The 26,055-nt window shown below is 54.5% G+C and overlaps 8 protein-coding genes across 8 annotated transcripts; 5 read left to right on the top strand and 3 right to left on the bottom strand.

Annotated features, from left to right (window-relative positions):
• Window positions 1-1,225: 1,225 nt before the first annotated feature.
• PG986_000234 (uncharacterized protein) lies at window positions 1,226-1,616 on the top strand (the record flags this gene model as incomplete). The annotated part of the gene is made up of 3 exons (XM_066836456.1): window positions 1,226-1,374; window positions 1,421-1,537; window positions 1,592-1,616. The coding sequence occupies 3 exons, from the start codon at window positions 1,226-1,228 to the stop codon at window positions 1,614-1,616; spliced, it is 291 nt and encodes a 96-aa protein (XP_066705349.1).
• A 5,186-nt stretch (window positions 1,617-6,802) lies between these two features.
• Window positions 6,803-8,704, top strand: PG986_000233 (MYND finger; the record flags this gene model as incomplete). The annotated part of the gene is made up of 1 exon (XM_066836455.1): window positions 6,803-8,704. The coding sequence occupies one exon, from the start codon at window positions 6,803-6,805 to the stop codon at window positions 8,702-8,704; it is 1,902 nt and encodes a 633-aa protein (XP_066705348.1).
• Window positions 8,705-12,159: 3,455 nt separating this feature from the next.
• Window positions 12,160-13,157, top strand: PG986_000232 (uncharacterized protein; the record flags this gene model as incomplete). Its single annotated transcript, XM_066836454.1, has 3 exons — window positions 12,160-12,335; window positions 12,473-12,768; window positions 12,931-13,157. The coding sequence occupies 3 exons, from the start codon at window positions 12,160-12,162 to the stop codon at window positions 13,155-13,157; spliced, it is 699 nt and encodes a 232-aa protein (XP_066705347.1).
• Window positions 13,158-13,931: 774 nt separating this feature from the next.
• Window positions 13,932-14,723, bottom strand: PG986_000231 (calmodulin; the record flags this gene model as incomplete). Its single annotated transcript, XM_066836453.1, is given in 4 exon segments — window positions 13,932-14,341; window positions 14,443-14,461; window positions 14,476-14,654; window positions 14,675-14,723. 4 exon segments carry the CDS (start codon window positions 14,721-14,723, stop codon window positions 13,932-13,934), a joined length of 657 nt encoding a protein of 218 aa, XP_066705346.1.
• Window positions 14,724-15,283: 560 nt separating this feature from the next.
• On the bottom strand, window positions 15,284-16,072 carry PG986_000230 (uncharacterized protein; the record flags this gene model as incomplete). Its single annotated transcript, XM_066836452.1, has 1 exon — window positions 15,284-16,072. One exon carries the CDS (start codon window positions 16,070-16,072, stop codon window positions 15,284-15,286), a length of 789 nt encoding a protein of 262 aa, XP_066705345.1.
• Window positions 16,073-17,007: 935 nt separating this feature from the next.
• On the top strand, window positions 17,008-17,847 carry PG986_000229 (ATP-binding protein cassette (ABC) transporter; the record flags this gene model as incomplete). Its single annotated transcript, XM_066836451.1, has 1 exon — window positions 17,008-17,847. One exon carries the CDS (start codon window positions 17,008-17,010, stop codon window positions 17,845-17,847), a length of 840 nt encoding a protein of 279 aa, XP_066705344.1.
• A 386-nt stretch (window positions 17,848-18,233) lies between these two features.
• Window positions 18,234-20,429, bottom strand: PG986_000228 (Mis6-domain-containing protein; the record flags this gene model as incomplete). Its single annotated transcript, XM_066836450.1, has 2 exons — window positions 18,234-20,305; window positions 20,381-20,429. The coding sequence occupies 2 exons, from the start codon at window positions 20,427-20,429 to the stop codon at window positions 18,234-18,236; spliced, it is 2,121 nt and encodes a 706-aa protein (XP_066705343.1).
• Window positions 20,430-22,462: 2,033 nt separating this feature from the next.
• Window positions 22,463-24,104, top strand: PG986_000227 (uncharacterized protein; the record flags this gene model as incomplete). Its single annotated transcript, XM_066836449.1, has 3 exons — window positions 22,463-23,813; window positions 23,858-24,007; window positions 24,058-24,104. 3 exons carry the CDS (start codon window positions 22,463-22,465, stop codon window positions 24,102-24,104), a joined length of 1,548 nt encoding a protein of 515 aa, XP_066705342.1.
• Window positions 24,105-26,055: the final 1,951 nt, after the last annotated feature.

The raw sequence follows: 26,055 nt of genomic DNA, 5'->3' as shown, positions 1-26,055 counted from the left end.
CACATCACTCCCTTCTGGCAATAGCAAAGCGCTAGAGGCAGAGCCGCGCACAGCGACTGATTATAGTGTCACCAAAAGTCACGGTCACCTCCATTCAGCAGGAGGATGGTCAGTCCGTCCTCGATGCCACAACGGCGGTGACCGCATGCAGCAGTATACTGCCAGATCCACTCGGCCGTTTATGTTAAGGCTACTGCGCTATGCATTTTCTCCTGCCATCTGGAGGTTCCTATAGTTGTGGGTTTATTATAAAGCAAAGGGCGTGCCGAGCTTCCAACAGCAGCAGCTTATTGCTTGAACACCGGCCCGGCGACGGATACAATGTTACGCACCACGGCATGAATGAACGGACGCATGAACGCCAATCTCCACGGACCAGTATGCAGTCAGTCATTCTGCAGGCCTAGTATCGTGGGGGAGTGGTCACAAGCGAAGCTACCATTTTGCATACGGGTCTACCACAGCAAGTGTATTTCAGAGGATTGCCATTTGATCTTGACCAGATGTGGTTTATTGCTAGAGCCGTCCAAAAGGAAAACACCACAATATCAGCATTATAATGCAAAGTGTTGCCTTTGTGCGCGCAAAGCTCTTCTTCCACGAGTACGGCATTTGTACTTTGGGTGTAAGTAAAACGTCATTTTCCATCAAGGTACCCTGCCAGATGCTCCCAAGGCCCCTCAATCATATCATCTCGATAATCCCTCGAAAAAGAGCAAACGCATCAGAGATCGGGAGCTTTTTTTTTTTTTTTTTTTGTTGCGGTCAACTAGCTGATGCGATCCCCCCCTTAAGTCGAGACGAATGACGTTTCACCACTCTGCTGACAAGCCTTGGAAGGCGGGCGTGCTGACTATGACTATGACTATGCGGGCACCAGGATTGGGGATTAGATATCAGACACTTGTTCCATGCACCCAGCCTTCCTTCTTTTATCGACACAGTCAGGAAGCAGGTAAGGACATGTAAGCTGGTAAGACAGCATGGAACAAACATGTCTTCCTCTCTTTTTCTTTTTCATTTCTGGGAGCCGAAGATTATGTCAGTCATGCGGGCTACTACTATCATTGAAGCCGGCACGCCAGATCAGATAGCCCATGGTCTACGTATTCGCTATGGGCTTTGAGGTGATGGAGGCTGGCGGGTAGCGGCTGTAGTGGAGGGGAGTTGAGGCACATTAGGTGCCTAGCACGGACGCAGCTCGGCAATGTAACGGATCCCAGCCATGCGAACTATGCTGCTATGGCTATGCACTTTTGCGTCCTTGCGTCCCTATCTGGGCATGGATATGGGCCGGATTCCGAACTTGCGCCCGCCGAAAAGAGACCCAGGCACCAAGAGCCAGGAGGCTACCTACATGGAGGACTGGACCTGGTATTCTCATTATCCTTACATTACAACATGCTACTGTAACCGGCAGGCCGGGGTTGCACGAGCTGCCGCGGGAGGAGGAGGAGGAGATCTGGCAGCTCTCGCACGCCCCTTTCCCTTCGGCCCTCCTCTCCTCTTCTTTCTTAGTCGAGAAATCCAAAAGTCCGTGTGTTGTGTGATGCTGGATGATTACTGGGTTGAGTGACTAGGGATATCGCAGCGCTTGGTTCGCTCTCGACAAATAGGCCAATAGGGAGTGAAAGATTACCAACAACAACGATAAAGTCTGCCGCGGGCGTTACAAGATATGTGAAAGTTAAGCGCCGCTGCCAGACTAACCCCCACCCCTTTTAACCATTTCGCCTCTCATGGATGCATGTGTGTATGTAAATAGATGATAAGCGCCGATACTCGATACGAAAGAGAGAGAGAGAGAGATTGAAAATATTCAATCAGGATCTGCATGCAGACCAAGATGAGAAAGAGAGGTTGAAACACCAACATCGCGCCTGTGTGTTTTGATTACCGACCGCCTGGCTCGCTGACGGCCCGGAAGGATTCACAAGGATTCAATTCACATACTCAGCCGCGCTTATTTGGCCGCACAGGAGTGGGTGATTAAAGAGGGCGAAGGTTACTCCTTGGGCCGCATACTGCGGTAACTTGGAGGAGGAGGAGGAGGAGCAAGAGCAAGAGGGATCATTACTGTTCATTGGATTTAACCGTACTGCTGGTACCGAGAGGCTGTTTCTTCTTGTCGGGGGTTGTGATAACGAGGTGGGCTATGGCCTAGATAGATTCCCAAGGATATTCTGGCCCCAACCATGGTATCGGGATGACTTCCACCACGGGAGTGCAAGGAAGAAGCCAATGCAGGAACATGAATCGGTGCTCAAGGTGAGGCGTGAAATGAAAGGGCCCGGCCTGCCTGTCCGCCTTCACCGCTTCGTGGGTTGGTTGGTTTCCTTCTTTCTTCTTTGACACTGCTTAATCAAGCAAGATTTGGAACGGGGAAGATTAGACACACGCAAGACACGAGGAGAGCCTAGTCTGCGCGCATGGTTCGACGGTGGGAATATGTAGCCACGATGAGGTCACACGAGAAACGGGGGCTTATTATACTGAAATCTCTCGACAATCGGGCCACGATAGCCGTACCCGCTATACTATCAGGTAGCACAAGGTGAAGCGGGCAGCGAGAGGGAAAGAGAGTCATTTACTGAATTACCGCGGCTGGACTCGCAAGGATGAACCATTTAGGAATTGATGGGAGATGTCTCTCGCCTGGATATATCCCAGCAGGTATCAGCCCCAGCTGGAGGGACCGACCCAGCCCAGCCACCAAAAGGGCAAAGGGGGGCCAGCAAGGGCAGCAAGGGCAGCCAAGGGCAAGGGCAGCAAGGGCAGGCTGGCAGGCAGAGAGGAAAGAAGTGGCTCCCTTGGTAGGCCACCCCGTCTTCGGTGGACACCAAAAGCTGTCACGGAACCGTTAACGACAGAAAGACGACGCCTAATGCGGCTCGAGATGAAATGTGATTTATTCGTGTGTGCGTGTGGGTGGGTGCGCGCGTGTGTACGTGTAACTTCAAATGACAATCTATGTACACAGAGATCTGCCAACACACACTCAGCAGGAAATAAGACTGAGAACGAAGAGGACATTATATCCGCTTACCTCCTTCTCGTTTTTCTTTCTCTTTCTTGATCCTCTACAATATCGCCTCGGGCTTCAGACTGATGGCAGCTCGCCATTGGCCGCAGGCCGTACATGACACACACTCGCACAAGCAAGTACAAACGAGCTAAAGCTCGATGTCGGGGGTTCTTTTAGCTGATTCGATGCGGTTGGGGGAGAGCTCGGGGGAATTACTGGCGGCAACGGGCCCACGGACGGGCTTGGCGCAAGAGCTGGTGTGTGGGGTGATTCCCTTGCCTTGCAGGCTTGACGGTAAAGTGGAGGGGGAGGACGAGAAAAAGTGAAGATCTTTCAACGGCCAAGGAAGTCGGCCGAGACCACATTGGCCTGGCATGCGCATTCACTGCATTGCGTGCAGAAAGCAGTTGCGATTCGCCTCACCTCCAACTTGGCACATAGAGGGGAGAGAAGGCTATTAGGGGTCTGGCCAGCGGCTCGTCGTAGAAGGGAACGCTTGAGACGACGGACAAGTCCAGTGAAGGCGGAAACCCCACCACACTTACTCGTTGCATCGCCTATTGTCAAGTAGTAGGCAGAGTAGAACGTGCACTGGGCATGGCTTGTCTATAGTAGGGCATCTAGAAAAGTCCAGAAAGCGCATAGTCAGGCAGATATTTTGGTACTTGGATGAACTGATCAGTGAAGTAGATGACGAAGAGACGAGACATGTGCTAAAACATCTGGCAGGTGCTCGGGTCTGAGACATTGTGACATGTTTCTTTTTTTCCTCGTTCGCCTTCTTATCGGTATATGCATCTATCTCCATGTCTAGAAACCGTTGACTTACTTCCGTACATGCACGTACATATATACATACAGCTTCCTTGCATTGATAGATAGCTTTTCTTAGCTGCCGGATCCTGAACTCAGCGGAATGGCGCCCGGGACCTGTCAGGGCCTAAAGTCGAAGCTTGCGAGCAGGATGCTTTTCGAGCCTCAGCAAATCCTACATGTAGGTATGTATATGCCGGGGCCAACCTCCGCTGCTAGGCGCCCGGAGAAGAGGAGGGCGCAGCGCAGCCTTAGGTAATCCCGTCGAGGCGTGCCGATTCTCGGGGCTAATTGCTTATTCTCGTGTTGTGCCCTATGCGGTGCCAAACCCCATCTCATAGTGAGCCCAACCCCTTTGACTTATACGGGAGGACGATCTATTGCTACTATGTCATGTTCACTTTGGTACTTGTTGGTATTCATGTCCAGAAGCCGGTGAAGACAGACTTGCGCATTGGAATAATACTTGAGGCTTTTGCTTCCCCTTCCTCCCATTAAAAGGCAAAAAAGGTGGTTGTTTGCTTGCAGTCTTTTTGCTGCCCGACCTCCGACCTCGAGCTCGACCTAACTGAGTCCCCCCTCGAGGTCGAAGGATCCCAATCATGACGGAATTCATAGCAAAGATGGAGTGGAGAGGCGAGAAGGACCCGCGTTTCGTCGACAGCTGTAAATATAACTCTGTTGTGCCATACTAGGTTTCCTCCTTTATGTTTACGCGTATTCAGGAAGGCGTGTAACGTAGATACACAACAGAGAGAGAGAGTCGAGTCCAGTCGGTAATTTGGCACCCAAGTGCCTGATTCAAGGTGCATGGTAATCTCATTAGGACAGGCCCATTGGTTTTTTAGCACTGGGACCGTTCATACCAGTCTCTCGCCTCCACCGACGTTTAGTGGCCCCCCCCCGCCTGTCTGTCGGCTACCTTGAATCTCATGTCTTTCCCTTTTGGGGGATGTCTGCCATGCGCACGCAACCCAAGGCCGCTGTAAGACGTACTGGTATCAGGCATGCTTTTATGCTAGACAATGTTGGAAACCCCCCAAGATCCCTTCCACGGCGCCCCGAGACTGTAAATTATTCTTAGGGTGAAAGAGTGGCTTGCCTAAGCCGGGGCGCGAATCAAACGGTGCCGTACCTAGATCCTACTGTAAGTATTTTCTTTCATCTGTACTACGTTCTGGGGGGAGCCGCTTCGATGGATCTCTTGGGGCAGCTCGAACTGAACGTTCTGACATACTTAGTGGGATGGGTAAGTTCCAATCCCTCCACCGTGTAGAGCCAGGGTAAGGCCAGGGTAAGACCAGGGTAGTTGTGCTCAAGTTATGCCAAAATGCTAAGCGTTATTCAAAGATCTGGTTCGTGCGCGGTACACGACAAGGGGGTCGAAACTTTTGCCTGACACCAAGTAGAACGAACACTGCAGGAAACGCTAGGCGACAACAGGCGATACGTAGGCCACTTCAGTGCAGCAGGCAATAGGCAGGCAAGCAGGCAGTTGGGGCGACATGCAAGACCCGAAACCATCATCCCAGTCGGTCCCTTTCCTCTTTTCTTTCTTTTCGCCGTTAGCTCCCACCCCTTCCAGTCAGCTCCCTGCCATTTCGAGCCAGTCCCAGCCGACGGTTTTAAGGTTCTCCAGGCAGTCCAGGCTCCTGTTCGTCACAGAGCACCTAAAATCTGTATGTACAAAAAAAATTAGCAGTGGAATGCCTACAGGCAATTTTGGGCCTGGCAAAAAAAAGGCGTCCCCGGCCAGTACTTGCCGGGCCCCCTCCTTCTGCGTGCAGAATCCCCAAACACTGCCCAGTCGATCAAAGTACCTCTCTCCTACTTGACCTAAGTAAGTGGTAGACTGCAATTGTAATAGGTGCCAGGCGGCCCCATCGCAATGCCAGGCGCTGATTACCTAAAAGTCATTTGCACACACACCACCTAGACAAGCCGTAGTCCCTTTTCGCTCCATCCGTAATCATCCCGTCCGTCTTCAACAATTGATTCATTCCAACCTCTTCCACCAATTCGTTTCACCACCACACCCCCATCCTAACGATACGGCCGTCGCTATCACCTCCCCCCTTTCACTCGCCCGTGTAGTGTGCTGTCGTGTCTGTACGCCCCGTGACTTTTGTTGTTGTGTGTTCTCGTCACGAAGCTTGATGGAGGGTTTACTCGTTCTTTTCTGAGTCTTTTGGTAGTTGGGAACATTGGGGTTCGCTTGTCCTGCCCGGTTTCCGCTCCTCGTTGTGATTCCCATCAGGAGATTTTCGAGAGAAGCCGCTCTTCTCCCACCCTCGTCTCTCCCCAATAAGCTATTACGAACCGAACAACAACAACAACTACTACACGACGCCCGAAGCATCGAGTCCCGGCCGAACGCCCTTTGCTTCTATCCATTCACGCCATCTGAAACGGGCTGGCTGGAAAGAGAGATAGTTCCGCATCCATCGGGCCTCATCCACACAATCTGATCGCCTTCTACCCGAGTCTCGGCCGCCAACCGACATCAACCTGCTCGAGGACTTTGTTGTTCCCAACTGCTGCCTCATATCCCATTCTGGATTGCGAACCTTGCCGGGTTATCGAACAATAAGAAACATCCCCAAGGAATTCAGGCGCCTGCTTCTGATTGTTGTGGTGCATCGTCTCCGACGACAATCGTCAGGTTCCCTAAATCGGGGTAGTCGCACCGTATTAAAACGAATACTTTGGCACACAAGACCACTTTTCCCTTTCTCTCGGGAGTGCATGAACTCTCCTCATTAACCCTCAAACACCGCCCTTCTCCGATCAACCAAGCATCGCCTGCTTTTCCATTCAACGGCTTTGCCTGGTTGTCGGCGGTCTTTCTGTATTCTTATATACTATACCGGACTCCGCCCTTTTCCTCTCAATCCCCCCCTTCGATTGGATTGATAGTATTACACTTTCTCTTTTCCTGGAACGGCTCAGAGCCTACCCGACAAGATGAGGGAGGTTAACTTCAGTATCCCCAACGTCAACAAGGCGTCAGTGGGCATCACCACTGCCCTTTACGACCGCCGGGCCCTCGATTGCACGTCGACCCTTCCGCTGATCAACTCGCTCAACCATCTCGCATACCTCACCACATCATCGGCTCGCATCCGAGACATTCTCACGGTCGATGGTGGCATCGAGCGATTGGTGTGCATTTTGAAGCAGGGGCGCAGCAAGGACATGATGGACATGTGGAAGTGGAATCTGGCTTTCCAATGTGTCGTGAATATTGGAGTCCGTGGCACCGAAGGTGTCCGGACGAGAGTCGTCGAAGCCGACATGGTGCCTGTCATTGCTACAATTCTCGACAACTACATCAAGGTGATTGAGAAGTGTCGCGAAAAGGCCGAAGAGGCCAAGCAGAAGCAGTTGCAGGACCACCACCACCGTCACCGGAGTCATTCCCACAAAGAGTCATCATCAAAATCTTCTGCATCATTTACCAACAGGTCAGGGCGTCTGGAATTCGAGCAGCGACCCTTCCGCCGGCAGGCTCCTCCGCCGTCCATTGACATTTCAGCCGCCGCATACAGTGGTGCTTCGTCATCTTCGGCTGCTGCCCCGGCCGCCGAACAGTCCACAGCCGCCGAGGCTTCGACCTCGGCCTCACAGTTCCCAGTGAGCTCTCCGCCAGATCGCGCTGCGGCGCCCAGCCACAGGCATCACCACCACCATCATCATCACCGCCATGAGGGTCGTCAGAGCTTTGCGTCTCCCTCGCGCCCAGTCGTTCAACCGCTAGCGACCGCGGTGCCTAACGCAGATGGCACCGAAAGTTTCATACGCCCCGTCCGCGATACCGATCGCCTTCCTTCGATGGTGCCGGTGATCCCCAATATAAGCCTGACCTCGCAACCAACATCGCCAACAACACCCCTCCCACCGCCTCAGGTCCGGTCCCCTTCGGTACGACCCGGATCAAGCCTGGGACCCAATGCTCGCTCCAGGAGGCGCCCCTCGATACGACACCAAAACTCGACTGCCGATACCGATGATTTACAAACGGATAGCGTGCAATCAGATGAATCTGGCGATGCTGAGATGTCTGGCACTGCGGAGGTGCAGACCACTGTCAACTTCCAAGATATTGCCATGGACGAGGGTGATAGCACCTTGGCTGGCGCCGCCCTCGAGTTGACGACTCCTACCGTATCCGAGGTACCGGATGCCGGCACGTTTAACATCACCCACCGGGCACCTGTGGATGGGAGCATCCCCAATGTGGCGCCCACGCCAGTGCCTGCGATTGGGTTGTCTCCAAACCGGCCTATCGTTCCTACCCCTCAGCCAACGATGCCCAACCATTCGAGCGTGCCTCGCTACTTGCTGGATCGCCCGTTACCGCCCAACCCGCAGATGCTCGCGGCCATGCCTCGGGAAGAAGACGTCCTGATGTCGTTGCAATTGCTTGCGTACGTTTCCAAGTACTGTAACTTGAGGTCGTATTTCCAGAAGAGCCACTTGGTTCCCCGACTAAAGATCGGAAAGGAACTGCAGTTGCTCGACGGTGACCATGTGACCATGGAGTCTCTGGGACCCCAGGAATACGAGGAGGAGCACTTGTTGCCCAACGACTTCAACATTTTCCCCTTGGTGGAGAAGTTCACAGTCCGATACCACAGCACCGACATGCAATACTGGGCTGGCGTTGTTATGCGTAACCTTTGCCGAAAGGATGATACTCGGGGTGGGATCCGGCAATGCGCCTACTACCAGTGCGGCAAATGGGAAGAATTCACGCGTCAGTTTGCTAAGTGCCGTCGGTGCCGCCGTACCAAGTACTGCAGCAAGGAGTGTCAGAAGAGCGCGTGGGCATTCCACCGCCACTGGTGTGTGGCAGCCTCGCAATGATGACCTCCGCACGACGACTTTGACGAAAATTTTCAGCACAAAACACAGATATACACACATGACGGATTACGCATTGCTTTGCTCCAGGCGTTCTCAGCATAATGTCTATTTCATCGAGTTTATTCCTCGATCGAACTGCATGGCGAAGCAAGCATTTCACACTTTGGCGTCCACGCTCTGATACCACTGATTTCCCTCTGCATAACGGGTTTCTTTTGTGTTATACTTCTCTTGGAGTGTCCTACGTTTGCCGGGACGAGAAGCCGCAAGGCGTAGCGAGCTGCGACATCCATTGGTAGCAGTCGCAGTGATTATTACGAGACTTGGCAGTCCTACAATACTTCACTCACTACGCCGCGCAAGACGGCGTTTACACGGTCTCGAACAGAATCGCTTCGATGTGCAGCAGTATACCCGCCTGCTACTGACAGTGGGCCTTTTTTCTTTTCTTTTTATCTTTTAATGTTTCTGCACAGCGAACAATGCCCTGGAGGAAGGGGAAAGAAGGCTCGCTCGCAACTCACAGCACCGTGGTGGTGCTAAGAGATGTGCCACCTTCGGCCCTTCAACTCAGATTGTCCCTCACTATGCTACAAAATACATGGCAAGGAGATCTACGGAAACCCACGAGGAAATCGGGACGGAGCCTGCGGGCAGCCAGGCCATGGGCCTGAGATAGTGCCAGGATCGGGATGGTCGATTCAAGCTGGCTATAATGAAGCCCGGTACTCCAAGGCGTCCAATCGGAGAGAGGAAAAATTGGGCTTTGGTCTCAGGCTTGGAGATTCACGCTTCGGGGAATTGGGTTGACTGGTAGTGGAACGGGCTTCCGGAAGAGGTTGCTCGGCAGCTGTATCTTTTATCCAACAAACAAAATAAAAAAGATCATGAAGTTCAACAATGTCAGCTGCCTCGTGCTTGGTCGTCTGTGAAAGTGATCCACGCCATTGATACAACCTACGTTAGGGGTAGGGGCCGCTACATGTGTAGCTGGTTTACGATGACAGTTGATGGTCCAAGAGAGATAACTCTATAATGTGTTCCGAAAATGCAGACGGACTGCTACCGCCTGAGTCAATGTTGAACATTGGGGTATACAGGAGGTCATCCTCGACCTGGCTATAACCGGGTTAACAAAATAGCTTCGGCCCGGAGGCAGGGACTAGACTGTATTGTTATAGGTCATTGTGGTGGCTGTTATGCCAGATGTCTACTGGATTCGACATAGCCCACGTGCTTGTCGTCCATATGTCGTTCGTACGTTCGCATTGCAAGCTGCTCGACTCAGACATGCCCTTGTAGAATCTTGGGAGGAGAATGACTCGGGGCACATCATACCCCTTTCTGTATATGTACACAAGGTGGGCAGCGTATATATATCCTCGTTGAGCAGTATCATACCCCTTTTCATAACGACCGTCATGGTTTGTACACGAACGCATCCCGATACCTCGAAATCATATTGCCGTGTTTGATCGTCTGCTAATGTACGCCTTCTGTCTCTCTTTTGGCCTGTCACTTTTTAACCGACAGCAGCCTCCGATGTAGTAAGCCTTGGCGTGGTTCTACCAAGAGCCTCTTTATCACGATAAGCTCTTCTATATGATGGATTACATTATCGTCCGAACCACGACCACTTGGACAACCTTCGCTACTATTCCCAGTAACATCTCATAGCGAGCGGTCAAGATTACGACGAGGGACGTGCTGTTTCGGATGGGCGGTTGGTCTGCGAAGCGGATTTAAGCTTGTCTGCTTTGGTGCAAACCTAAACCGTCCTTGATCGCCCGGGGGGTTAGGAGTGAAACCTGTCAAAGTACGGGCTGCGATTCTTATCTTCATGCAGACGAGAGGAAAAGGCTAAAGTCGTCCCAAGTTCGGTAATGTTCCGTCTGTAGTAGTCGGCGGCAACTTCGCAATGTGTTTGGATAGGAGTAGTAATAGTATACTGAGTTTCTATCTATTTGCGGGAGTTTGCCTAATAGGATGAAGAGAATCCAACCATTTTGAACGTGGTCACCACATGGTGATCTCCGAACTCGAAGGTCGCGGAACGTGGATTGAGGCGGCGGGTTCGGGTCTAGGAAAGCCGCCCTACCCACAGTTGTGTGGGGGCTAGAAAGATGCCGCGGGCGCGCTACCCAAGACCTGAGACTGAACCCCAACGTCCAGTCAGTCCTCCAACTTTAGCAAAGTACCTGGATGGAGCACGAGCACAGTACATGTCCAATACGACTGTCTTTGGTTGACGGATGTCAGTCTTGACTGCAAGCCACTGACCTCAGGAAGGGACACGCATTCTTTGTTGGCTGATTGAAAGCCGAACTAACATCGGGTGAGAAAAGGACATCGCATCAAATGTTTTACGAGCAATCAAAGAGCGACAAAGGACCAGCACATCCGCGACCGATTGCATCGGCAAATCGCGTGGTCTGCCATCGTCTCTGCTGCTTGATAGGCGCAGCTGGCAACTGGGCGAGAGATGATAAATAGGGGCCACTTCAGGGTGGAGGGGCCATTTCCAGGTAAGGTACCTCCTAAAGGTTCGTGTTCCACCGTCCCTGATCGCCCGGTTGTGATCAGGGAGCTAAGTGTGTTGTTGTAATATGGGCCATTTGCAAGCACCAGGGTGTCCTAACCCGGTGATTTGTCGCTGGCAAGCCACGCCACGAAGCCCCCTAGGGGGGGTCCCGGTGGTTTTTGGGGCGGCCAAAACCGCCCAGAAGAGCCCGGGAAACAGGGTCCTTCACTGGACGAACCCAGGCTCTGCAGAGGCTTGCTGCTTTGTGCCTGTTTCATCGGGCCTGATGGATTCCAGTCAGTCAGCCAGTCAGTCAGGTACAGACATACAGACATACCCTGGGGGCATCTTCTGCTCCGGTCCCGTTCTGTTCTGGTCTGTGGTTCAATGCTGGAGGCGCGCGTCCTAGACGTACAAGGTACTGTAGGTACCTCTGGACCACCTTCCCTACCCATTGAATGGTTGTGTTATATCTTCTGAAACTTATGACGCCTGTGCTACTGCGTGGTACTACTTTGACTTGCGGCTGCTGCGACCACCAGTAAGCTGCTCTTGGTGATAATAATAATAAACGGTTTCTCTTGTTGGAGGATTCTCTTTCTCTCTCTTTTTCCTTTCCTCACCTTCCGGTCCTTTCCCAAAATACCACCACTGCCTACCTTTACGACCCCTCACCTCCCCTAATACCTAAAAGCCCCAACGGTCCGGCCCGCCCTGTTGGTTCTGCTGCGTGCGTCTGAATCAGTCAACTTGTGTACTCCAGCAGCATCTAGCTCGATTCGATCTAGGAACGCACACACACACACACACACACACACCCACTGTATTTCCGAAGTGGCTTACAAGTTCACTTCTCCAACGGCTACGACCTAGAATAAACGCTACTCGTACTCCTACTTGAGCCCCAAGTCGACCTTCCACACAAACAGGCAATATGGCGGCTCGTCCTACTCTCTTCACCCGGGGCCTGTCCTCGCTCTCCCAAACCTCGGATACCGGATCGCCTAATGTCAGTTCGCCAGCAGAGCAGCGCAGCGATGCTCTGCGGAATTTCCAGAAGACGATGCGCCCCCTTCACACCCACCACGTTTGGGATGTCTACTTCGATAGGTGAGCAAGCCCGTCCACCCCTTCTTCTGCTCCTTCTGGGGACAATCACACCCCCCCTCTTGCCTTTCTGTGTTTTGCGTGTGTGCATTCTGGCTAACAATGGGTCTCTTTTTCTCCGAACGTATAGACAAGCCAAGGACCAGAAGCCCCCCGGAGGACGGCGCCTACCAGGTCTCGTTTGAGAAGCTAGACACCAAGATCGAGTCGGTGCAAGATTTCTGGCGCTACAACAACAACTTCCCCGTCGACCAGATCAAGATGCGCGAGTCCGTCTACCTGTTCAAGAACGGCTTCAAGCCCGTCTGGGAGGACCGCAGGAACATCCTCGGCGGCAGCTGGACGTTCCGCGTGCCCAAGGCCAACGGCTCGGAGTTCTGGGACCGGGTCCAGCTCATGGCCATCTCCGAGGCGCTGCAGAGCGTTCTCGACGAGGGTACGTCTTAATTATACTCTGGGGGAAAGATGCCAAGTCAAGTCCGAGCAAGCGACTAACGTGAAGAAACTTTGCACAGGTGACCAACTTTGCGGTGTCGGCCTCTCCGTTCGGTTCAACTCGCACCTGATCACCATCTGGCACCGCGACGCCTCGAAACAGAAGTCAATAGACGCCATGCTGGAGTGCGTGCTCGAGCAGCTGCCCGACAACCTGAAGCCGAAGCCCGACAACTACTTCTACAAGAAGCACTCGGACCACGCCGGCTTCAAGGCTCCCCGGAGCTGCAGGCCGTCCTGGACTCGCAAAAGAAGGCCAACGAAACCGCCAACAAGGCCAACGCCAACGAGAACGTCAAGGTCACACCGGCCACCGAGGAGGCTGCGTAATGTTTTGTCAAAGAACAACATGCATGATACGATGATGGAGTGTGGGCAGCACTCATGGGTAGGTAGGAAAGAGCATATTTGAGGAGAGGACCAAGGGACGAACTATCCAGGAACCAGGGGGTTGTCTCGCGAGCATTGCATTGTGAGCAGGAATCTTTGGTCGGGAATATCGGGAATCTGAAGAAATCATGTGTGTCATTGATGAGATATCCTCCCATTTCTTACGACTATGAGTTGCATCAACGGCGTTGGTTTAAGAGTCATAAGCCTCGCGACATATCAAACAAACAAACGAATAAAAAAAAACTCAAAACTCAAAAAGGGGGGGCAAGCCCAAACTATCGTGAGCTTTGCTTCTATATACCAATATGAAAACTGGGTATCATGTTTCGCCGTTGCTACTGTCATCCATCCTCTTGCCTAAACCATCCCAATCGATCAGTGGCATGTACTGCCAGTCGTGAAATCCGTATCCCATATAGCTGCGTGGTAGCTCCAGCATAGAGTGCCCTGCAGATCTCCGTACCGCTTGTGCATGATGCATAATCCCAGCAGATGGCTCGCGAAGTTGCACCCTGGCAGCTCTTCCGCCGTGATCTCATAATGAGATCTCATAATGCCAAGACCCGGCATCTGGAAGGGTAGCAGGCGCTATGGGGAACACGATCTGGCAGCAACCTTATTCACCTTGTTAGAAGCCTTTTGGGGGTGCTTCTTCTTTGTTCCTTGCCCGCTGCATATATGCCGTCCGCACGTGATATCATTTCGTTTCCTTCACTTCCACACCCCGGCCCTGCGCATGACCTCCTCGAACTCGGCGCGACTGACGCCCCGGCCGACGCCGGCGCCGCCGTTGGCCTCGAGGATCATGTCCTTGAGGAGCTGGTCGTCGACGTCTTGCTTGAGGGTCATGGCGACGCGCTTGAGGTGTCCCAGCGTCAGCACTCGGCCGGGACCACCCTCTTCGTTATCGTTGTTGGTGTTGGCGGCGTTGCCGACGAAGAGGCGGAAGGCCTCGTCGACCTCGGCGGCGTGGGTCTCGTCCGTGGCGTCGTCGCGGGCGTGCAGCTTGAGGGCGCAGATGGCGACGAAGGGCTCGTAGGGGGCGAAGCCTTCGTCGTCGGGGTCGAGGATGGAGAGGAATTCGCGGAGTTCGGGTTTGGTGGGGGGTGAGGTTGAGGGCGCTGTTTTGTTGCGAGGAGGAGGAAGAGGTTAGCGAGGCGAATTCATATTATCAGGGGCGGGTATGGAAGAGAAAAAGGACAATATAGAAAGAAACGTACACCATGGCGCGCCGCACGTCGCTCGTGGGAATGACGCCCTCCTTCTCGCCGTCCATGGGCTCCGAGAAGAGGGCGAAGGCTTCTTTGATCTCGGCCTCTTCGCGCGCGGTGATGTTGTGCTCCTTGGCCAGTTTGGACTGGCGCTCTTTGGGGGCGGCGGCCGAGGCGGCTGGGGCGGCGGCTTTTCGTTTCGCGGGCTGGGTGTTGAAGAGAGCTGGGCGTTAGCTTTCTCACTCCGTGACGGAACATAAGTTATAGCGAGGGTCGAATTGTGGCTTACCATTGCTTCTATGAGTTGTTCGCGACCGGAGAGAGTGACAGGGAAAGAGTCGGCAAGAGGGAGTAGCGCTTGAATGTGTAAGTGGTATTTCCGGTGGTGCTGCGAGCAGTAGGTAGCGGAATCTACGAGACCTTTGGTGACGCTGTTGAAAGACGTTGCCCCACTGCGGAATGCGCGCCGTTCGTGGAAGGTGGGGGGCACATGCTTTAAGCAGTGTTTGTTGGTCTCGTCCCTGGGGTAGACCAGCAGCAGCAGCAAACGGTACTAATGAATGAACACGGGTTGATGCCAACGACAATATGTCTCATTATTCGTTTCTAAGTAAAATATCACTTACGTATAACGAGTATCGCCTCCTTGAGCTTTAGTATATAACAAGCAGCCTGCAGCCTACGATACTCCCGAGGGATGGATATCTATCTACCAGACCTAGCAACCGAGAGCATATGACCCTACCCGTGTCTGCATGGCTCAGTATGGCCATCTATTTCAATGCTGAGGTTGCGTGCGTGGCATATGTCCGCGAATAAGACCACAATTCTATACGCCGTCTCGTCCAATCCCTACAGTCTACTTCGTACAAACTCAGACACGAGACCCGGCCAGTAGGCTGACTGGAAGTAACTTGAGTGCGCCGCGACGTCAGCCCCTTGCGCACACAACGGGTCGTCGACGACGCAGTAATCGCGGAAGCGGTCCACCCAGAGACTCAACTTCTCGAGCATAGCTTCGGGTCGTCGGTAGCGCTGTGCATTTGTTAGCAGGGTCTTTGTTGGCCAGGCCGAGATAAGATAAGGGAAGGGAAGACGCACCCCGTCGGCAGCAGACCCGTTCCCTACGTTCCATGCCATGTCCGCGTTATGGTGCAGCTCGCCAAACGTCACGACAGCCGCGATGTGCGGACCCAGGAACTCCTCCGGCGCGAGGGCTGGGGAGCTGGGTTGGACGCACGTCCCTGTCAGGTCGAGGCCGTCGCCGCCGCCCGCAAACAGGTCGGTCACCAGCGCCCCGCCCCGAGACCAGCCGGATACCACGAGGCGCGAATTGGGACAGGCGGTCGCGTACGCCGTCAGGTTCCCGCGCAGCAGCCGGATCCCATCGTACTGGTCCTGGCAGATGGTGCCCGCGCCGCTGGTGGCGTTGTAGGCGATGGACTGGAAGCCGCAGGTCTTGTTGCTGCTGTTGGAAACATCGTGGCAGATGGCGTCGGTTATGCTCGTCTGTAGGCCTGGGATGGACTCGCCGTGGCCGCGAACTAGGAAGATCTGGACTGAGTTGCAGGTGGCGTTATTGGCGGCCGCGGACGCGATGGCGCTCGTGGTGGCGGCGACGAGGAGACCAGAGTAACGCATTCTGGGCTGGCAAGTTGCTATTGAATTACCTACTGGCTATGCTTCAGAAGCAGTTGCGGGAGAACAGCATCATATATCTAGGCATGTTCCTCTCCACTGCGGCATATCCCATTCCCCTTGAAGAGAATGGCGATCAGGTAACCTCATTTGCTTGCCAAGCTTCTCCATCTTGTGCAATCTATACTTGGCAAGAGGCTGGGGTTCTGGTTCGTGTACGAGTAAGGCAGCAGGAATATATTGCTCCATTGCCAAAAGGGGATTGAGGTATATGTATCCCATCCCAATTGGGCTTTCCTATTGGGTGTTATATGGACATGCTGCGCAAGAACAGAAAGGGGTATGAATGCGCCGGCAAATGAGCATGGTATATACACGTTTTGGTAACAATTCATTCCCTGCCTAACGGCGCTTTACGGAGACTCGTGCAGACTAGAAACTCCAAGGAGAGATCTAGACTCTGACAGAGATGGTGACGCACATGATAATAGTACTGCTTCTATTCTGACTTGTGTGTCCTAGGTGATTAGTAGAATATAGGCGTCCCAATACTCCCCATGTGGTTTAGGTAGAAATGCGGCAGCCCCACAGAATGTCCTACGTCTTTCAATTGCGTCGGCTTTGGGCCCGTCGGCCTGGGAATGGTCGGCTTCGGCATCCCACCTCGCCAGGCCAAATTGCGTGCTTCTGCCATTGAGACTGGTGATAGAAAACACCTGCTTCTCGTCTGGAGTCAGCAATAACGTCAAATCGTCGTATACTACGATAATTTCATCTTCAATCTTCCAGATATCTTACATCGGCCGTATCGTCACGCGGTCAAAAACAACGACTACTCATACATATCATTTTTCACCCCACCAACCCCCACCATCACCAAGAAAAAGCCAAGAAGAAGGCGAGCAAGCAAACGAGTCAAGCCAACCACTACGTCCAAGATGGCTTCCGCACCCGATATCAAGGTCAACAACCTGACCTACACCTTCCCGGACTACTCCACGGGCGTGACCGGCCTCAACCTCGCCGTGCCCCCGCGCAGCCGCACCCTGCTGATCGGCGCCAACGGCGCGGGCAAGACGACGCTGCTGCGCCTGCTGGCGGGCAAGCGCCTGGCCCCGTCGGGCACCATCACCGTGTCCGGGCTGGACCCGTTCACCGACGGCCTCGAGGGCGTCACGTACCTGGGGCTGGAGTGGGTGCTCAACCCCATCGTCCGCACCGACATCGGCGTCGAGGAGCTGCTGCGGTCTGTGGGCGGCGACGCGTACCCGGCCCGCCGCGACGAGCTCGTGGGGGTCCTGGACATCGACGTGCGCTGGCGCATGCACGCCGTCTCGGACGGCGAGCGCCGCCGCGTCCAGCTCGCCATGGGCCTGATCCGGCCCTGGACCGTCTTGTTGCTTGACGAGATCACGGTCGACCTCGACGTGCTGTCGCGGGCCGAGTTCCTGGGCTGGCTGAAGCGCGAGACGGAGAAGCGCGAGTGCACCGTCGTCTACGCGACGCACATCCTGGACAACCTGGCGGGCTGGCCGACGCATCTGGTGCACATGCACCTGGGCACGATCCGGGAGTGGGGGCCCGCGGAGCAGTTCCTGGGCGACGCGACGGGGTCGCGGACGGGGAATAGCCAGTTGGGCGAGCTGGTCCTGGGCTGGCTGAAGGAGGATCTCCGGGCGCGCGGGCCGCGGAGCGAGGTCCAGCGCGGGGCGGAGGGGAAGTCTTATGAGGCGGGGGGGTTGGGAGGGTACGGGCTGGAGAAGAGGGTGGATGAGTAGAGAGGATTGGATGAGGATCAGCGAGTGATAGACGATGGGGCAAAGAGAGAGGAGGGTTGCCAGCGGGCAATGCGTGATGAAGGGTGCACTTAACTTGCATTCTTGGTGTTTTACAATGGATGGGTTCTTTCAGGATCCTTGGCATTTTCGAGGAGTCTCAACCAAGATACGAAAAGGGTCATTTTAGTGTACTAGGCGTTTGGGAGACTCTTGATACAACAACACAAGTGCGGTTTCGTCACCGGACTAAAGGGCAGAGTTCTTGGTTAAGTTTTGATGCATTTCAGATATTCCCCCTTTCAACACGGGAGACATACAAAGTATGTAGAGGGACTATATAGAGAAAAGACAGCGAACCTCATCTTCCATAATCCCTACTTCATCCTCTACGATTTCTTCATGAGTGTGGTCATGGTACAGTTCATCAGCTCGGCGACGCCACTCATGCCGTGGTCCTCGAGATGACCCAACACCCCCAACCTATAATCATCCCAACTCAGATTTACCCCTCCGTCCCTTGCGAGCTTGGCTAAAGTCGACTTGGTCACGGGCCCGGCGTGCCTAACGTCCAGGTCGCCGAGACCCTGCTCGACCTCCTCGAGATCACGCAGGTGGGCCGTCGCCAGGGCGCCGAACGCAGGCGACGCCGAGAGCGTGAACATGGCGGGCAGGGCCACGTTAAGGTTGAACCCGCGGACGTACGCGGCCAGGTCCTCGACGACGCCCGCGGCCAGCAGACAGCCGTGCGCGTTGGCGTCCTTGGCGTTGAAGGCGCGCGAGCGCCAGAGGCAGTTGCAGACGTCCATGAGGAACCCGTTGAACTCGTTGATGTACTCGACCGAGTACGTGTCCGACATCTTCCTGCTGGAGACGACGGTGCCCGCCATGGCCGCCTGGAAGCCGGCTTTGTAGCGCGCCAGCACGCCGCACAGGCGCGACACGGTCGCGGGGCTCCCGCTAAAGTGCAGGAGGTAGACGAGGGGCGGGGGCGGGATGACGATCTGGGCGTGGCGCAGGAGTTGCGGGTTCGAGGCGATGCGCGAGGCTTCTTCGTAGAAGTCGAGGACGGCCGAGTGCGTCGCGATGGTGCTGCTGCTGTTGCTATCGTTGGAGGCGGCGGTCTGGAGCACCGTCAGGGCGAGTTTGTTGACGTGGGTCACAAGGTCTGGGATGGCGGACGAGGTAGAATCCCGGCCTTGCGGCTGCGCCAGGAGGAAGGCGGCCCAGTTTCGCAGTAGCGAGGTGTAGCAGCCGAGGACGGCTAGTTGGGAACCAGGGGTGCCGTCGAGCACTTTGGCCTCGAGGCGCTGGAATACTGCTTCGTAGAGACCTGAGAAATCGGTGGAAGGCAACGGTGCATAGGAGAGCACCTCGAACATTGAAGCCCGACCCCGCCCATTCCACGTCTTCAATACCTCGCTCAGTAGAGTGAGGAATACCGGGGGTAAGTCCCTGGCGGCCCTCGCATAGTCGCGCATGATCTCTAAGATGCCCTCCAGCTCCGAATCGCCGTCTCCGCTCACGAGGTCCTGCGCGCAAGAGACCAGCCAATTGCTGGCGCGCTGCAGCGACTCGGCGTCGGGTCGGAGCAGCAGGAGCTTCTGGAGCAGGGGATCGGACAGGACCGAGATGAGCTGGTTGGGCATCTCGATCGTCTCGAGGGCCTTCACCAACCCGTCGGCGTTCTCGATCTCTTCGAGGGTGACGGAGCTCTCGTTCGCGTGCGAGGTGTGCACCTCGGGTATCAGCGCTCCTTTCCTGGCGCCGCCGCTGCCGTTGCGCGCGACGTGAAAGGCGTCCTGCACGGCGTTCGCGTCACGCGACGCCTGGGCGTGCGCGCTCTGGATCTCGTCGAGCCGCTCGCGCCAGGCGAGGTCCGGGTGCTTGAAGGCGGAGGCCTTGCCGCGCGTCGCTTCGCCGACGATGATCTCCGGGTAGTAGTCCTTGAAGACGCGCAGCAGGCCCGTGAGGGCCGGGTCGCTTCCCGTCTGCCGGCTGAGCGACAGGAGGGTCTGGATGCGGTGCGGACGCACGTGCCGGCGCCGGGTGATCATGGCGAGTAGTTGGCATAGGGACGGCCGCAGCGCCGCCGTGTCCAGAAGGTTGAAGAGGACCGGGTACGACTGGGACAGGGCACTGCCGTCGACGACGTGGTGGATCATGATGACCCATCGGAGCAGGGCGGCCTGGATGGCCAGCGAGGGTTTCAGGACGCCATGGCCTAGACAAGCCACGACCTTGATGACGATTTCGCTGGCTACCTTGGTTGCTGGGTAGAGGTTCCGTATGATGCTGTTGAGGCTGGCCTGGTCCAGATAGTTGCTGGCCGAAGTAGTGACCAGGTCAATGAGCTCTTTTAGGTCATCGGGTAAGACGCCATTTTCGTAGCATGCCGACCCCAGAGTCTCGACGGCGGGCTTGATACTGGTACCGCGACTTTTGGCCTTTAGCTTTGCGCCTGCCACGGCGGGTTAGGGACGGTTTGTGGATAGCTGCAGAAATGGTTGGAGAATTGGGGGAATGAATTGCCTACCTTGGATCACTTCGGCGAGGCTGTCCTTGAGGTCATCATGGCCTGACATTATGGAGCAGTAAGTTGCCAGAGGTGTACATTTGATTGCATATACCTATCGTGAAACCACTTCATGAGTTGCGGCGCGTTAAGTGCCGTGGTTTTGACGCGCCTACTAGCACTAAAGCTGTCTGGCCAATCAGGGTTGTTGGCTAGCTGTGTGTAGGCCAGGCCAGTGACCTTCAGTGTTGGAAGGTCCCTCCTAAAGCCAATGCGCCTACCTTCCCTACGTACACTTCAGGCGACGGGCTGACTGCCATAACCAATACAGTATCATGCCGGACAGACATAAATGAACCAGCAACTTTGTAGCACCCTTTTGTTTGCATGTCTACATACTTAATTATATGCTGCACGATTCTTGGAAGAATACCTCGTGTCACCAGAAGAGGGAAGGCACAACCCACTTGACTTGTACCTCCCCAACCGGTGGGTATTTAATGAGTCTGCCTTCAATGTTCACCTCTGGCTGGCTGGGCGAGTTGCTCTCCATTCCATGCCCGCACTTGACGTACATATATGGTGTACATACATTGATGCATCCCTTCAACCGTGTGCGGCCTTGGTCGTATCATATGCACCGTATGTACGACATAACCGCCCAAACCTGTTCGGACTTCGGCTTGGGCTGACAGCAACTTCACCGCACCACACCCTGCCTTGTCGTCAGCATCTGCCTAACCAGATGCCCCCCGGCGGCGCAGACCCTTAGCTCGACGTTGTCTGCCCTCATATCCTCACCGGAAACAAGCAATGCTGCTACACGAGCCTCAGCTTACCTGTGTCTATATCTACTGTCTGTCGGTGTGTTGCTCCGGAACGTTGACTCATTGGCCTCCAACACGCTCCCGAGGACCATATGCCAGTCTGATGGTGGCCATCTCCTCCCCAACAACGCATGCCATGTCGAGTGCTACACTTGACAAGAACTGCCGGGGCATGACAAAAGCATGGATTGCATCGGAATTTAGTTCCATTGCCTTTTTATCCCCGTCGGTCATCATTTCCGTGACTTTGCTCATCACCACGCCACAATAGTCTCGGCCTGGCATAGTTGCTCGGGCTCGTGTTACCCCAAAATCCAGTGCTAGCAACTTACTTTATCGACTGCATAGAGGTTGCGGAGTGCGTTGGGACCCCAAGAGCCAATAGCACTCCAATCTCACCACCCAACAGCCATCAGAAGAACTTTTCTGAGAGCCGGTGGAACGCTAGAGAAATTGGTCAGGTTGCAAAACGGGGCAACACCTGCGAACTCATCGTCAAGGCTATTGGGCACATCTGCTTCCTGTGCGACCTGGGCATGCCCTTCCTACGCTGCCCACGAGGAGGGCAGTAGGTAACATGCCATGTCCTTCGCCAACGCGGCTGCGGGGCAGGGGCATAACCGGCTGGGACGTCTTATAAGTACGTAGGTAAATCTCACCACTCGGGCCAGGAAAGCTTGCTTAACCCCCCCCGAGTGAACACCCAGGAGGGAACAACAGCACGTCCGGCTATATCAGATGCAGTAGCACGCATTCGGCCCATCAGGATTCCTGTACTTTGCCTCACACCAATCGTCCTCTCCGGCCATAGGCGAGCATTGCATTATCGAGCCTTGAAGCCCAAAAGGACTCCAACTATACGGTCCCACTCGGCTACTAAAGTTCTGGTTTCAGCCTCGAATCTGTTGGGTTTGCTGTTATTGTCGGTTGCGGCACTTGAGTCACCAACCCCTGTCAACATCGCTGCATCCTTGCTTACTTCAGATGGCGCCAAAGCTGAACCATATCGGATATTAAATCACTTCGCTTCATACACGAATCCCGACTTCCTTACGAACGTAGGACAAGAGGCTATTGTGGCAACCACGGACAGGCTTGCACGACCCTTCCACCCACGATGCTTATGCCGTCTACGCAAAAGTGGCTGAGTAGAATTATTTTTAGCGCAGGTACCTAGCAGACGGCGACTAGAAAACGAAGCTGACCCCCTATAAGTCGACGTTCGGCAACAAAAGACCGATTTCATGAGAACTGGCTTGGTGTCAACCAAACTGGAATGTCGCACTACGATACGCCATCTGGTTCTGCAGATATTGTTATTCTGCGAGACCAGGAAGAGTATATTCCGCTGACGGGCATATTGGATGAGAACGATGTCATTGTTCTCCTGACCCCTTTGGTCGTTCCTCTTCCGCGAGACGCGGATGCTGGGATAGATCCGTTCGAGAGCCTTGGGCGAGCGCTCGCACAGAGGCATCCTCAGATACGTCACGTCCCGTATACGGCACGTAATGGGATCACCGAATACCATGTTGCTCACATACACAGAGCCAAGGCTATCATATTCGTGATCTCGGGGAAACCGATTGCTAGTCAACCCTCACAAGCCGATATCGCAGAGGTGGCATGGATGGTAGGCAACACTCGTCCGCAAATCGTTCTCGCCTGCTACGACGTGCAAGGCCTGGGGCTTCTGAAGGCAGACTTCCCTGCTATCATCCAACTACCAAGCTACTCGCCACACTTCCTGCAGCAAGCTGCCGCTGTATTGTTTGGCGAGCCACTCACACGGAACCCCATAGAGACGACTGCGCAACATAAATGGGTGGTCGAAGCATTGCCGGACGAACTGGTGGCGATGGATGTGACGCCATTCGAACACCTTTGGAACAAGTGTCTACCTGGCCAATTTCAGCTCGACAATTACTCTCTGCGAGCACTGCTTGACAGGGTCGGTTGGAGTCGGCACTACGTGGTGAGATTGCCAGGATCGGATGAGATTATAGGATTCTGCGCAACGTATACGACATTTCTAAACGGGGGTGACGCGGATCTTGTTGGGTCTATTGCCGTGATTCTGGTTGAGCCAGCGTACAGGCAAAGAGGGATTGGGAAACTGTTGCACGACGAGGCCCTTGTCCAGTTGAAAAGAGTGCGGGGAGTCCGCAGATTACAGCTGGGCAGCACTTTCCCACGTCTACTCTATGGCATTCCTGAAGGGTCTGCTGCCACCAGATGGTTCCAAAACCGGGGGTGGAAGATGGATTTCAAGTCCGATGGCCTCGGCCGGGAGGTTTGCGACTGGATTCTCGACATTCAAGATTGGCCCAGTGGCAACTTCGCAGCTGCTATGTCGGGCTTTAGCTTCCGAGTTTGCGACATGAACGAGCTGGATTCGGTCAAGGCCTTTGTGCGAAGCGAGTCCTTTCGTAACGATACAATGGGCTTGTCCGACCAGTACACGGCGAGCGAATGCTTCGATGTTATTGTTGGACTGTGGGGATCGATAGTTGTGGCGGCGGCTCTGACATACCTCCCTCGCTCAGGCACGCAGACTGAGCAGGACTTGCCATGGGCTCGTTCTATAAGCCTCGATGTTGGCGGAGTCACCTGCATATGCATCTCAAGTGAGTACATGGTAATTCCGACCTTTAGCGGGCAAATCTAACAGCTCCAGATGAAAATGCAGCAGTGGCGAGCCGCAAAGACGCAATAATGTTTAGGCTGCTAGACACTTGCATCAGGTCTCTGGAGAGACAGGGCGTAAAAAGGGTGTTTCTGGACGGCATTAAAGGGGGCTATGAGGGCTTCCAATCCACAGGTAAGCACCTTCATGGTCATTCTTGTCCAACTTATTGACTTGTGTAAAAGGTTGGCGCAAGTGGGCTAGTTACTGCGAGGTCTGGCAGCCGGTGTGAAGCTGTCAAGATGAAGTAACCCCTTCTCAGAAGGCGACCCTCACAACTTCATTTCTCCACGTCCACAGGCTTGACCCGGGCCTCATTTACTGTAAGGATATCAAATTCGGCGAGCATCAAAGCATCGAAGCCATGCTACTTGGAGATTCACCCTGGGAACAAGTGCCCCAACATGCTGGACCGTTGAACGATTTAGTTTGGACGTTGCCTATGGGCATTCAAACAAACCATTGACACCTGCGGATACCCCACAAGGGGGTAACATCATCGCTGAGCTAGAAGCTCTGTACGTCTGAGCAGCAGACCGAACCGCACAAAGTACCGCAGTTTCCTTCACTGATCAACGTGGCTGTCCTCGCAGTACCCAAACTCGCCATTGTCTTTCCGGAACAATATGAAAGATCGGCTTGCTGGCACATCACGCCAGCTGTGGAACTCGCCTTGCTACGAGTAGAAGGCAGGGGTTACACATTAACATGGCGGGCAATGAAGATGGTGGTGGCCCTTTCACCAGCAAGGGCAAATGACGAATGGATTTCGGTAGAACCGGAAGGTCCGAGTAAGAACCAGCGGTCAGTCTGACAGGACAGGAAGCTACAGTTACACTACATGTCATTAGTAGCCGCACCAAAGGCATAAGGTTATTCTCGACTCATCCTACTCGACCCGAATACCACATGCGCAAGGGTCGGATTGGGCTCCTAGCTTTATGCCGTACTACTGCAAGGCTTATGATTATATGTGAATGCGAAGTGGCTGGTCAGCAGGCAGCGTGGGCGCAACTTGACACATGGGCTATGCAGCTCCTCTGCACATAAGATTGACATCTCCTGACAAGCCTGCCGCTACAAGTCGGTGTAGCAGGGACAGATCACCCAGCCGGTTTCCCATAGGCGAAGCGAGGTCAGATGAGCGTCTGGGCAAGTATGTTGGACCGCGTCGAGAGCCAACAGTGATCTGTCGATCTTGGTGTGAAGAAGCACCGAGTTCCTCCGTTGGCCTATGAAGCGCTCCCGCCTCGGAGGAACCTCTTACCCCTGCCCTCGCTCATGGCTTGCACATGGCTGCATGGGGGCCAAATGCAGGTTGCGGCAATAAGTCGTCCCGATTCTGACGCTCCCCATGACAGGCATGAGACCGCAATGCGGTGCAACGGCGCTTGACCCAGTACACCACATCCCGCATCCACGGCATGGACGCTGTGTAACGACGCGAATCCGGATACGAAGGAACAAAAAGCATTCCGTCGGTTGCGGAGGTGCCCCCCTCGAAAGAGGAATTTTCACCTTATTTGGATAACAATCAGGCAAAAAGATAACGCACCCCTCTCCTTGGACGGCTGGCCGACTGGCCGACCGACTGACGCAGCCGACATCTTCCGCAAGCGGTTTAGGGGCCACTTACTTCTACACTGGGACTGGGGTTCCATTTGCGTGCGGAATGCCACCCAACTCCATGTACGGCACCAAAAGATGGAGTGATTGATTCCCAGGGTTGGGGGCCGGCCAGCCACGTTTTGCCAGGAGCGGCCCGCCCAAAGAGGGATGCCAGTTGGATGGGGTTGCGGGTTGGTTATCTCCATGACAGGTAGCGAGTCCTACGCAGATTGCTAACAATTGTTACCCACCATGTCCAAAGGACCATGCCTGAGCGTACAAATCAGTTGGTCGAAGACTTACCTTGCTTTTACTTGCTGCAGATGACTTTTCCCTCCACAGCATTGAAACTTGGCTGCTTATAGGGTAGACGCTGTAGTGTCGCCGTTGCTTCCGGAGATATAAGCGACAATTATTATTCGAAACCTCCCCCGCCGTTGATATGTGTTACTTGAGAATGTTAATCACGGCGGCAAACGCCGCTGCCGCCGTGCTCTCCATTCCTTCTATCCGGTTGGAGGGGGACGTGCGAGGTGCCCTCGAAATCGGGGTTTTCCAGGCTGGGCGATGTGGTC

The sequence above is a fragment of the Apiospora aurea genome (assembly GCF_038362705.1).
Source record: "Apiospora aurea strain CBS 24483 chromosome Unknown utg000001l_segment0_segment0, whole genome shotgun sequence".
Lineage (NCBI taxonomy): Eukaryota > Fungi > Ascomycota > Sordariomycetes > Amphisphaeriales > Apiosporaceae > Apiospora > Apiospora aurea.
This window is presented reverse-complemented; position numbering and strand designations above follow the sequence as displayed.